This window comes from Chinchilla lanigera, unplaced genomic scaffold (genome assembly GCF_000276665.1).
Source record: "Chinchilla lanigera isolate Chin_1 unplaced genomic scaffold, ChiLan1.0 scaffold00021, whole genome shotgun sequence".
Taxonomy (NCBI): Eukaryota; Metazoa; Chordata; class Mammalia; order Rodentia; family Chinchillidae; genus Chinchilla; species Chinchilla lanigera.
This window is the reverse complement of record NW_004955422.1, coordinates 20,516,426-20,529,853: the sequence shown is the minus strand read 5'-3', so window position 1 is coordinate 20,529,853 and position 13,428 is coordinate 20,516,426. Positions and strand designations below refer to the sequence as shown.

At 55.8% G+C, this 13,428-nt stretch overlaps 1 protein-coding gene across 19 annotated transcripts in view; it reads right to left on the bottom strand.

Annotated features, from left to right (window-relative positions):
• The window catches only part of Nrxn2 (neurexin 2), a 107,762-nt gene that overhangs the window by 22,017 nt on the left and 72,317 nt on the right, over positions 1-13,428 (bottom strand). For all 19 annotated transcript variants that reach the window (XM_013514288.1, XM_005384583.2, XM_005384585.2 and 16 more), the window contains 2 exons: positions 6,063-6,244; positions 1,169-1,340 (listed from right to left, as the gene is read on the bottom strand). In XM_013514288.1, coding sequence (XP_013369742.1) covers positions 1,169-1,340; positions 6,063-6,244 — 354 coding nt within the window. The remainder of the gene's footprint in view (positions 1-1,168; positions 1,341-6,062; positions 6,245-13,428) is intronic.

Below are 13,428 nucleotides of genomic sequence, written 5' to 3'. Positions count from 1 at the left end.
CAGGCCTCTGTTAGCAGGGGTGAACCTTAAAGGTGTGTATGCTGTCCATGCCCCTCTGGTCCACACAGGGCAGCCGCAGATGCTCACGCAGCTCCTCGGTTGGGTCCCGTGTGTGACTGCAGTGTTGCCCAGCCTGTATCTCAGCATCTCTGTGTCCCTGCAGTTCTCCCTGCAGTGTTTCTATTTCTTCCCTCTTTGTCTCCCCACTGGGCTCTCCCCCACTCACTTGATCACTCACTGGGCTCTGTCCACCTCTTCGCTCCCTGGCTGGCTCTGCATGTCAGCATCTCTACATCTTTCTCTCTCTGCATCTCCCCTGGAGCTGCCTCCATCTCTGCACTACTCTTGCTGACTAGTTCCACATCTCTCCATCGCTCCTTCCCTGGTTTCCTCTTACTCTGAGGCTCCCTCCACAGCTTGCAGGGTCCCTGCCTCCTCCCTTCTTCCCTATCCTCATCCTTGGTTTGTTCTTGACCACGACAACTGTCACCCTGCTGGGCTCCTATGGCTCCCTGGGTCCTGCTCACCTCTGTGTCCCCAAGGCCTAGTCCAGGCCCTGTTACCTAGGTTTTCCAGGAAGGGTGTGGAATGTACTTGACCCTCTTTTGTACTCTGTCATTTGTCTCTCCTTCCCTTCCACCAAGTCCCTCATTTCCTGAAACAATGGGTTCCTTTCCTCCAGGTCTCCATGGCTACTTGTCTTCCTGTATCTACATCTCCTAAGAGGGTCCTTGACTTGCTCTTTTTAAAGACCTTGGTTCTGTTTTGGGGCACAGCCCTGCCTCTTGCCAAGATGCCTCTTGCATTACTTCTGGATCTCCCATCCTGGATTTCTGCATCTGCCTCCTCTCCTTTCTGAACTCATCCTTTCTTCAGTCACACAGAACTCTCTTCCACCCTCTCCTCCAAACCCCAAGTCACACCTTCCCCTCATGCTGTACCCAGCAGGTGATGTGCTCCCGCCACCACCCTGATCACACTCTGCCCCCCCAGCCCAAATTTTCCCTTAACCGCAACCCTGCCCTGTCACCTCCCACCCCCTCCTTTCCCAGAGCCCTGCCCCACACCCAGAAGCCTCCGCTGAGCCCAACCCAAGCGGCCACTCTCACTCCTATCAGAAGCCGCCCACACCGCCCCTGAGCCTGCTCCATGGGCCTGTGCCTCCTACCTGCGGGGTACCGCTCATTGACTGGCCAGCTGTCCACCTGCAGAGTGGCGTTGCCACCGCTTCGGGTGAAGCGCACCACATGGTATTTGCCGTCGCTCACGATGGCGTTGGGCTCATCAATAGTAATGTCGTCTGTGCCCACATTAAAAATCACTCCCACGGTGCCCTGGTCCTGGGAACAGGGAGACAGAGGTCAGCCCCTGGGTGGCGGCAACAATTCACTCCTAGAACTCTACCTGTCGCCATCAATGGCCTGGTTCCATAGCATTTTAAAGCTTTATAACCCATCTTTCCCAGGTCTCAAGGACCCACGTAGGTGGGCAGGCTTGCCCCCTCCCCCATGTGCAGGCAAAGGAGTAACCTGAGGCTCAGAGGCTGGGGAAGCCACCATGGGGTACAGAGCCAGGACCTAGGCCCCCTTCCAGTAATTAACTCTGTCTTTTGCTTTTTGGTTCATCCAGAATATTCACAAATGTTTACAGAGCCCCTGCACTATGCACGGCCCGCTAAGCCCAGGCAGGGATGGTGGGACCAAACTGGAGACCAACATGGGTCTCAGGGGGTGGAGCTCCCCTAGTAGATGAACCAACAGAGAAGTCCACCAAAGCCTCAGCGGACAACCTGACCTAACGCTAGCCTGTGGCCTCCAACCTCCCCAACCCTGAATGTTTAGGAAAAGCACCCCCACCCCCATACCAGGGCACCCACTTGCCCCTCCTGAATCCTCTCAGGCCAGCATGGCTCAGCTCTGAGTGTACGCTGGGAGGGTAACCCCTCCACACTTATGGGGGTCTGGACTGTTTGGGTGTAGGGGCATGGAAAGAGATGAGAGAACACAGAAAGAACAAAGAAGGGTCAGGCTGGGAAGGGACAGGCAGAGGACAGACAAGGACTGAGGTTAGCAGACATCAAGCAAAGAAGCCTGAGCAACCTTGGGGCCCAGGGCCCTGCAGGACTCTGCAGAGGCCACTCAGGATCTAGCCTAGGAAGGGCTCCCCCCATGATGCTGGAGTGAGAGGAAGAGCTTCCCTGAGACCCAAAAAGTGCCAGGCGCTTGTGTGCATGTTCTGGTCATCCCCACAGCAACCCTCTGAAAAGCTCATAGAACCCCATTTTATCCAGGAAGAAACCGAAGGCTGGGCAGGGAGGTTAAGTTACACCTCAAAATCTCACAGCTCACAAGAAAGGAGCCCCAGGTTGGACGCCCAGCAGCCCAGACTCCAAAGCCACTGCCCTTGCCCCCTTGCTCACTTCTCTAGGAAGACACCAACTCAAAGAGCTGGGGGCGGGGGGCAGCTAAGAGGATGCTGAGACCATCCTACCTTCAGAGGTGCCTAACCAAGCCCAGGGAAGGCGCATGGCCCCCAGCCTATGCCCCTACTCGGTTCCTCTGCATGTCCTTTCTGGATGCAGCCTGAGTCGGCCCAGCCTTCTACACACACAGAACAGACACAAGGCTTCCTCAGGCCACCTGGATCACAGAAAGACTCCCAGTCTGGCCTAGGTAAGAGAAACCAGTCCACTGTCAGCTGCAGTATCTAACAGAACTGAAAGGCCTGGTGACACTGGGGGTAGGGGTACAAATGACTCAGATGGGGCAGCAGTTGGGGTTTGGCAGAGAGTGGAAGGGCAGGGTGTAGAGCTGTGGGTCCCTTGGAGTTCCATGCCCTACCCCTTCCCCCCCGTCGGGTCCAGTTCTAGATCCTGGCCTAGAACCTGGGAAGGTCTCTGTCTCTGTCTCTATCTCTGTCTCTGTCTCTCTCTCTCTCTCTCTCTCTCACACACACACACACACACACACACACATTTATACACCCATTCAGCGTCCCTCCTCAGATGCAGCGTTACAGCTTAGATCTAAAACATTCCCGAAAGTCTCACATGATTGGAAGGCGACTGGATCATGGAGTGCTATGCTTATCAGTAGATTCATCCATTGATGAGTTCTGAAGGCCGAAAGCACTCTTAAGAGGCGAGGCCCAATTGCAGAGATGGGCCATAGGGATGGGGGGTGACCTGGAAGGGTGTATTCTTGTCCCCTGCTTCTCCCTTGGATCTCTGCCTCCTGGCTGCCATTGGCTGAGCCCCTTTTTTGCTGCCCTGCCCTTGCCATCCTATCCGGCCTTTGAGTCAGGTGACCACCAGTGTCAGGTGGACTGACACTGTGAGCCAAAATAAACCTCACCCTTAAGCTTCAGGTGCTGCTTATTTCATCCCAGTGACTAAAGCAGGCTAAGATATGCAGGAAAGCAGGGAAACTGAGGCCACGCTTGCCTAGCAAAGAGTATTAGCAAGCTCCACCCTTCTTCCACCCACAGACTGACAACATCCCCAAGGAGATGGGTTCATCATCTGCTCCCCACACACGGGGAAGGAACAGTCGAGCCTCCTCGTTACTATTGTTAGTAATAATATCACTCAGAATAGCAGCGGCTCTTCAGATGCCTCTAAGGCTTTCTCCCCAGGAGGCTCCACCCAGGCAGGGCCAGTGGTCAGGGGAACTGGCAGTCTAGGACACCAGCTGGCTGAGGGCAGGCCAGAGGGGCTGGACAGCAGGACACCTGGGTTTCCTAGGAAGCAGCCAAGCTCAGAGCTGTGTGCTCCGGGGGAAAGACAGCTCCCCAGAGCTGCTCCCGATGTGAAGTCAGTTGTCACTTCTGTTAAAGTCATTAATTCCTAATTCCCCAATTACCTCATTAGGCGGCGGTGGGGAGAACGCGGCCGCTCCTACAGCAAATAATTATGGGAGTCAAAATTAATTTGGCAAAGTGGAGCGACGCTTTATTAGAAACGTCAAATTGCTTTTCTCTTATTTTGCTGCCGCCTCCCTAGTCTTTGAGAGCTGCTAATGACGCTGTAGTGGGAGCCGATGTGTCACTAGGGGAGGAGGGGGCTTGGGGCCTAGGCCTTGCTTCTCCACAACCCTGCACCAGATGAGGCTTCTCCCAGGTACCTGACCCCTAAAGCCCACAGGCTCAGAGACACACAGCACACAGACACGGTTCAAGCAGCCAACCACAGATGACTAGGACACTGAGTGCTTTGCGTAGGCCGGGCAATGTGCTTAGCGCTTTGCACAAGTGATCTTATTTAAATGGCCCAGCATCCCTCTGCCTTCTTACTTTCCTGCACACCTGGAGAAACTGAGGCTCAGAAAGCTGTGTTAATTTGCACAGAGACAACAAGGAAAGTGCAGAGGCTCCTTGGATCCAAAACCAGACCCTCTGCTCTAAAGCCATGCTACGTCTATGTGACAGTGAGGAAAGGGCCAACAGCCCTTGATTGCAGAGAAGGACACAGGGAAATAGCTGCATTCGGTCACACAGACAGGAGACTGAAACTACAGAAGACGCCACTCCTCAGGGAAACGTAAGTGCTCTGCCACATACTCAGACACCATTGGACCAGCTCTCTCTTCGTCACCAATAGTCACAGCTGTCTCTCCTGACAGTCATCACACCACCAGTGCCGCACTGCCATCCACAGCCACACCATCTCTCACAACAGCTTCCGCTCACACTTAGAGACCCTGTCTGTCCTGCCTGCTCACAGGCACAGAACTTCCCAGCCTCTTCCCCAGGCCTCACCAGTGTCCCACTCACTACTCTTCCCCGTGGTCCCCTCCCTACTTGCCTTGTCAAGTGCTGCTGTCACCCCAGCCCAGGCTGCTCACAGGACACCCTGTTGCTTTGCATCCTGGCGCTGATCTGAAGCACCGTCCTGACATGGGGGCCTGGAGCCTCATCCTCAAAAAGGTGGAGAGGCCTACAGCCCAAACAAGCCCTCTCCTCTGACTTCCTCACTGCCCTCCTTAAAGCCCAGGGTGCCCCACCCAGACCTTTCTGGCACAGTCTGGACGGCCTGCTCTGCCCCACAGCTCAAGGGTCTGGCCAGGGCCAAAACATGGGATGCAGGCAGGGGAATGGGATAGCAGAAAAGGGCTAGGACAGCAATGGCAAACCTTTCAGTGTGTTAAATGATACAGGCAGCCCGCTGCAGAGAGCGTGTCATGGGTTTACCGTCACTGGGCTAGAATGTGGCAGTGAGAGACCTGGGACTTTGGAGTGTGGAAGGCCAGGGAAGAGGCTAAGAGCAGAAGGAAAATGGTGCAAGGCCAGGGATCACGGGGAAGTGTGTGGGGCAGGACTAGAGGACAGGGAAGAAATAGGGCCTAAAGACTAGAATTAAACAGCATGGGAAACTGAGGCAAGCAGCTGTGGACATGGTGAAAGCTCAAATAGGCACTGGGAGGGGAGAGAGGTGAAGGAGTAGGGCAAGACAAGGAAATGGGGATGGGAAGACAGAAAGGGAGCTGAGTGGGATCAGACATAGGGACTGGGGCTGGGCCAAGACGTCAAGGAGGAGAGAGCCTGGCCAGAGAGGTGGGGAGGCCTAGTAAAGGGGCTGCTGGGCGGGCAAAGGTCACAGAAACAGGGGTCACAGGCGGAACAGAGCAGGGGCAAGGTTTAAAGATGAAGCAGCAAGAGTAGGCTGCTGCAGGTCAAGGAGGTCGGAAGGAGGGGCAGGAACAGGTACAGGACACAGTGGGCTGCCCTACATGGTCTAGGAGTGAGCAGGCAATAGCCCAGGGGCAGTCACAAACATGGTGACATTTCCAATGCTGTAGAATGGCCTGGAAACCCCAGGGAGTCTCTGGACGATGTGGGAAAATACAGATACAGATGGTCTCAGCATGCAGGCACCTACAAATCAGGGGGAGGAGAGGGTTTGCTCCCTGGGAGTCTCAGGAATGACTAGGAGGGGGCCTGGGTCTCAGAAGTAGAAGTTCCAGGGACCAGGGAATAAGAGAAAGGTTTGAGGTGCTGATTCCACTCGATGAAGGACAGAGCAGAGTGAAAAAAGGGGCATCCCAGAGCCAGCTGGGGGTCCTTACAATATGCAGCTGCAAGTAGTCTCCGAGGCCTGAGGCGCTGTCCACCCGCACCAGCACAGCGCTCCGCTGGTGGGTGCTGAAGCCCACGGCCAGGCGGTCCATCCTCGTGCTGGGCCGGTCATTGGGGGGCCACGTGTAGGTGATGAGTGCTCCCCCCTTCCCAAAGATGTACGTGGTCCCAGCTGCAGAGAAAAGGAAAGGGAGAGAGGGAGAAATGATGTCAGGAGAGTAAGCTCAATAGGTTGCTGGGGTTGTGACCAGAACATGGGAACAACAGGTTTGGAGTGTGGGGCTTCAGCTGTGACACCCGCAGCAGCCACCAAACCTGCAGCCCCAGGGAACAGTTGGCAGGCGGGTGCCTGGGTGAGAGGCTGTGCACGCGCACACACAGATGTAGCTGCCTCATCAAGAATTCTAGCTTTAATTACAGCAAAACAGAGAGGTAATACAGTGAGTGACACAGAGAAGGAGCCCAGAGAAAAGCACAAGGAGACCAAGATGACAAGAGGACCCTGGGCAGAAATGACCTAGGGACCTGGTTCTGACCAGCTTGACTTCTCCCAAGGCTGCGGGTGGCAGATTCAAGGTGTGTGCTTCTTTGGGGCCAGAGCTGAGCAGCACGTAGACAAGAAGGTGCCCCCGGCAATGGCGGGAAGATGAGCAGGGCTGTGGGCAGCTCTGACTCACTGCCCAGTTCTGGCTCCCTGCCAAGCTCTGCCTCCAAGTCCCCTTCAGCCCCCTGGGAATGCTCCTGGATTGTGCAGGACTCCCTGCTTCCCCCCTCAGGCAGGTGCCTGGGGCCCAAAACAGGGAGTCCTGGAGCCCTGCCTGGAAAGGAAGAGACAGACATGGAGGGAGGGGGTTTGCCAGCCAGAAGAAGGAGGCAGAGAGACAGATGGACAGAGAAGGACAGAGAGGGATGCAGATGAGAGAAGCAGGAGAGTGGGAGCCCAAGACGTGGGCTCCTTCTCCCACCCTCCCCCACCCCACCCTCTCTCCCCTTCTCCTTCTCCTCTTCACCATCCGGCTGCCGGGGGCGGGTGTGAGGTCCCTAACGATCTCAGCCCCAAAATAAACCCCATTAGTCGCCATGTTCCCTCCTGCGGCTGACTGTGCTCCCTGGGGGTGGGGTGGGGGTGGGGGGCTGGTCACCCAGTTTCCGGGAAGGGAGCCTTGTCTGGGAGGCCTGGAGGACTAGTACTTTGGGGCCTGCTGGGAAGGGAGGGAAGAGAACAATCTTGCATTCTTTAGGACATAAATGGAGCAGATGAGATTCATAAAATGCTTAATTAAATAATTAGCCACTAACGACTCCTCTCAAAGCACTTCTTAGGGGTGAGAGGTTCAAGGAAAGACTTAGCCAGAGAGGAAGAGAAAGTCAGATGGAGCCTGAGGGCAAAAGCTGGGAGCACAGAGGGAAAAGTATGGCCTTGTGAGTGGAGAGCTCTGGTCTGGGGCAGGAAGCCCTGGGGTCAGGAGCTGGGAGCCGAGGGGGCGGACCTCCTGAAGGACCTAAGGTAGATCCAAGAAGGGAGCCTGCTGCCAAGATGTCACCCAGCTGGTGACCAGAAGCTGGCTGTCCTCAGCACCTGGGGGTCTCTCACCTCAGGTGAGAAGTCCAAAGGGGGCTCTATCCAGGGAGCTCCACAGGAGGGGAGACCCCTGAGTGCCTTGAGGGGAGCACTGTCCACAAGTGGAAGGGGCATCTAAAAAGACAGGAGAGGGTGCTGCCTGGGTCCTAAGGAGGTAAGATATGCAGAGAGTTGAGGTAGGAGAAGCAGAAACCTTGAGTGCCTCTGACGTTCCCCCCGGTCACCTGCTATATTGCAGCACCCCACCTTCCTAGACAGGGCCACAGTGAGAGGTGACCCCCAGGGGAAAGGCAGGCAGAAAAGAATTGCCTGGATGTCTAATCACTGACCTTTCACCTCAGTTTGTGGTCAGGACAGCAGCCCCACAGAGAGGGAGTTCAGCTCTACCACTCCAGACCCAGGTGTCCTTTCTACCTTGGGGCCCTGGCAGCCCAGTAGGGAAGGCTGAACTTTCAGGATAGGCCCTGAGTGTATGGTGGCAGCAAGCTGGTCAGGTTTGGGGTACACATTAAGCCCTACCCCATGCATGCAAGTCACCTGCCTGGAAAGGGCAGGGTGTGGAGGCCAAAGCTGGCTAGGCCTCAGCCTGTACAGTCTCTCCACTCCCAACACTGCAGCACTCTGGAAAATCGGCTGTTTCCATGGCAACCATAATACCCAGGGTCCTCCCTCCCATCTCCACTCACAAGCTGCACATGGAAACTGGGGGGCGGGGGAGGGCCAGGGAAGCTGAGACACTGGACCCTCACCCATACACTGCCTGACCACAGGCTGCAGCCTCTTCACCCTGGGCAGCAAGGCTTCCCAAGGAGAGATGGAGTTTATTGTGTTCTTGGTCCTCTCATACCAGGGAAGGAAACCCCATCTACCTGGAGTCTGCCTCCAAGGCCCGTAGGTCCAAGGGAAAGGAGGCCCTTCCTCCCCGATTTCCCACTGGATTCCAAACAGCTCAGCACCGCGGACACGGCTCGGCGCACGCCCAGAACACCCAGGAGCGAGCCTGCAGGCCCGGCGCCAGTCCGGAGGCAAGAAGGCGGGATCAGAGGCGAGTGCCCACCGCCCAAGCCTCACAGCAGACACATCCCCAGTGACTCACGCTAGACCCCCACCCACACACGGGCGACGACAAACCGACAGGCACACAAAGCCCCAGCGTGGAAAGGCAGACCCCCGACCCGAGAGACGCAGCGGCCGGAAACGCGGCGGTAAGCGCACAAAGACCCGCCGAGGCAGACGGCAAACGGGCAGGGGCCGCGCACCCGGCTCTGAAGCCAAGGCTCACAGGACTCCCACCGCCGACCCCGGGTTCCCCTGCTCCCTAGCCGGAGCTCCCCGGGCATTGATTACCAGCTGTTCACACCCTGCAGCCAGTTTATTACAATGGGCGGGCCTGTTCAAGCCTAAGGGCGTTTATTACATGGGGAGGGGGGGCGAGAGGCAGAAGAGGGAAGGATGAATGGTTTATTGGGCTGGGGCGGCAGTAATTACTCAGAGGGAAACGTTTCTCTCCTTTGCACCTCGGCTCCCGCCCGCGGGCACAGAGGGCTCGGCCTGGGAGGAGACTCTGGTTGGAGGAGGCGGGGCCTCCGCAGGTCCCAGCAAGCTGTCCTCGCCCCTGCCTCGGATTCCCCCAGAGGACAGAGGCCTTCTAGCAGACCTGCAGCCCAGCACACAGGTCCACATCTAGCATCCTGACAGCTTCCAGAAAGTATTCAGGGCCTAAACGTGGCCCAAGAATGGTAGAGAACAATTGTTCTGCTCCTCCCTAGGAAATCACCAGTGAGCTGAACTGTGCTTAATATTTTGGGGAGTACTACACCTGAGCCCAAGGCAAGAGTTTCTGGCCAGAGACATGATGCCACAAGCCCAGGGTTGGCAACTTCTTTCTGCCCACACTCAACTTACTCTCTTCAATGCCTCTTAGACCCAAAAATTCACTGATCTGGTAAAACATTCTAATTGATCAAGAACCTTCCATACAATCACCACACACCTGTATTCTAGGGGAAAAAAAAAAAAAAACCACAGCCATTAGCAGTGTAACCCAGACTCAAATAATATAATCATTCTGTGTAAAAACCACCCATGCAATGACCCCCGCAGGGTTAAAACTACATGTGCAGACCCTGCCTGTGTGCCTGCCACATCAGAGGCCAGGACAGAAACATTCTGGAAATCTAGAATTGTGAAATGATAGTGTCCTGCACAATCCAGAAAAACCTGTGTCCTGGTGCTCACAGCCAACACCAGATCTTTCTATGAGAACCTTCACAACCCAGAAGGTGAGCTCTCCACAGGTCCAGATCCCTAAGCTCAGCTACATCTTGATCTAGAATCCCAGAACATATTCCTTCAACTCTTAAATCCATTCCCGGCCATAAACCATCGTCTGAAATCCAAGTTGACATATCCATGTCCAGAATCAAAACACATGCTGGACCTCTTTATAACTTGAGGTGATAAATCCAGAAACGGTGGAAGCTACTAATCAGGAACTGAACTGGGATTAAGTCCTCCTTTCATGGCTCCTGGGGGTCCCAGAAATGAATGTTGGGGGTTGAGAGCTCCAAGACTTTAAAACTAGAATGGACGTGGGGAGGAAGGCTGAGAACCAAGAGTGTGTCATCTCCTGAGTCCACTTTTAGGACTCAAGTGTGCTGATATTTCCGGGCCCCAGAGCAGTATCAGGTGTAAGCATCAGTGGTGTCTGGCAAGTGAGTAGGGACATTATGTAAGAGGAGGGGGCTGGGGCTGGGAGTGGAAATGGGGGAAACAGTGACGAGGAGGGAGCAAAGGCGAGGAGAAACTCAGTAAGACGCCAAGAAGGGCAAGTGGAGGCCACGTGTAGAAAGAAGGAGACACTCTCACTAGGAGGCCTTGTGGGCAGCAGGCAGCCTGGTCTGTCCTCCAGCCAAGCACGGAGTTCTAAAATGAGCCAGTCTTCTCACCTCCTGCCATGGGGAAGGGGGTCAGCCACGACAGAGGGCCTCCCCCTCTCTCCTAGCTTTCCTTCGATCCTCTTCCTTCCTGTCAGCTGCCCCACCCCTCACAGGTTCCCCCACCTCTCTCCAGCCTCCTTCCATCGCTGTTTCGTGGTACCCTCCAGCCCCTCTACTCCCTCGTGGCCCTGGGCAATCACTGGCTCTGTTCTCTGCAATCCCAACACCAACATTCCATAGGTTGCTCCCAGTCTCCCTCAAAGCTTTGTCTGCCTGTGTCCCTACGGCACATCAGAAGCCAAGGGGAAGCCTTCTGGAAGATCTAGAACTGTGAGGGAATAAAACATCCCGCACAATCCAGGAAAGCCTTGGCCCATGCTCTTTCCCTCTGCCCATCTCCTGCTCTTTGATAGAACCCCTACACTCCGGCTCCCGAGCCCTCCTTCCAGTCTGCCCATCATCCTTGGGCCAGCACCTCTCTCCTTTGCCTTCCTCTCACCTTCTCTCCTCCCTGCAAAGCTCTTCCTCAGAATACCTGGCTCCTCTTTCCTGTCTCACCCTTTGTGCCTTGCCTTGTTGTCCAGAGAGACCACGGCCTCTCTGGGCACCTTTGGGAGCAACACTGAGCCTCAGAGCCAGAAGAGGACAATGAGGAGGGGCAACAAGGTAACAAGTGCCAGAGAGATCCTTAACGGGGAGAAAGGGTCCAGATCAGGAGCCAGATGTGCAGTGGGGACATGGAATATGAGAAACTGGGAGTACTGCATGGGAGAAGCCCAGCAGAGAGGGGTTAGATGAGGGAAACTGTGTTGGACAACAGAGAAGAAAGAAATGAAGAAGGGTGTCTGAAGGGGCTGCTCCCGGGGAATTGGATGAAACAAAAGTAGAGGCATGAAAAAAGAAAAAGAAGTAGGAGAAAGGGGAAGAAGACCAGAAAGGGGAGCAGAAAGACCAACGGTGCTATGGGGGCACAGAGATCGGGAAGCAAGGCCAGACAGATGTGGAACAATGATAGGGAGGCAGGGACAGGTGTGGAAATGGGAGGCAGAGAGGGGTACGGATTGGAAGTAATGAAGATGCAGGTGTAGAACATGGTGGAGGAACAAAAACAGTAAAAAATGAGAGGTAATGGATAAGCAGAAATGAGAAGTGATGAGCATCCGGGACAGGAAGGGACGGAGGGACAGAAATGAGAGGCTGCGCTGGTACAGAGTGAAAAGTGATGAAGGCACCATGATGAAAGGGGATGGGAGTCACAGTCAAGCTGATGGGACCATGGAGGTGCCAGGGTGCCCACATGGAGGTGCCAGGTGAGGATGAGGACACAGAGAGGGGAGGCGATAAGAGAGCAGGAATGAGAGGCAATGGGAGTACAGGCATGGGATGGAATGGAGGTCCAGAAATGGGAGGTGATGGAAGGCTGAGAGGGAAACCAAAGATGACAGGTGAGGAGACGCAGGTGGAGGTGACGGGGTACCCTACGGAAGGACAAGCTACAGAGAAGGGAAGTGGTGAACAAACTAAGATAGGAGGTGACAGGGTGCTTGGGACAGTAAGTGACAGAAGCTCTCAGATGGAATATTGGAGAGGGCTAAGATGAAAAATGATGGGAGCTGACACAGAATAAAATAAAATGTGAAGGGGTAGACATGGGGGGAAATGGGAAATAAAGAGCAAGAAAGTTGTAGTGGTAGAGTGATGCCTGGAGCAGAGTATGGAGGGCAGAGATGGAAAGAGACAGCATATGGAAAACCCTAGGGGTCTAAGACACCAAGTGACAAGTGAGGGGCCTGAGAGGGAAGGGAGGGTGGAAGTGAGAAGTGGTGGAAGTGAGAAACGGAAGACGATGGGATCTGAGAGGGAAGGAAGGGCTTGGCGGTGAGGGACTGGGAGAAGGGCAGCAGTGAGTGGACAGTGACAGAGAACCGACACCAGAGGTGATGGCCAGCCTGGGAGCACAGAAGTGCTAGGGCTACCAGGTGATAGTTGTGGGGTCAGAGGTGGGGTGAGCAGAGATGAGGTGGTGTGGCCACGGCTGGAGATAAGGGGAGCAAAGGTGGGCAAAGCCGGGACAGCGTTTGGGAGATGACAGAAGTCCAGTAAGGGAAAAAGAAGGGAAGGCTGCTGCAGGCACAGAGGTGAACCGAGACAGAGATGCAGAGATGAAAGAGAAAGAGATGGGACATGTCAGAGGCAGAGGTGACAATGGGGGCAGCATGAGGAGGTGAGGGTGAGGGTGCAGCAGGGCTGGTGGAGGTCAGACAGACGGGGGAGATGGTAGGGGCAGAGACCGGGGTGATGAGGGCGAGAACCGGAGGGAGGGCTGCACAGAAAGAGCGGGAGGACCACGAGCGAGTGGACACTGGAGCAGGAAGGTGGTAACAAAGCAGACAGGGACAAGGGGGTGAAGACAGGCAGAGGGGCAAAGTGATGAAGATGGATGAGGATGACAGGGGCAGCAGAGCCAAAGGTGAGGGTGGGGCAGAGACGACCGGAACTGGCGAGGGGAGGCACCGGCTCGGCTGCAAAGCAGAGGGGCTGGCTCGGCACAGCTGGGGTGCGGCCGCGAGGGCCTGGGCGGTGCACCCGGAGGCCGGGGCGGCCAGCGTCGCAGCGCCACTTACCGTGCCCGCCGCGGGTGAGGAAGGGCATGCGGTTGATGGCGATGGGCACGGTGCCGTGCTTATTGTGGAAGTGGTGGACGTGGTGGGTGGTGCTGAGGCTGGACGAGACCCGGGCCCCCTCAGCCGCCCCCAACAGCAGCAGCAGCAGCAGCAGCAGCGGCGGCAGCAGCGACAGCAGCGGCGGCAGAGGCGGCGGCGGCGGTGGCGGCGG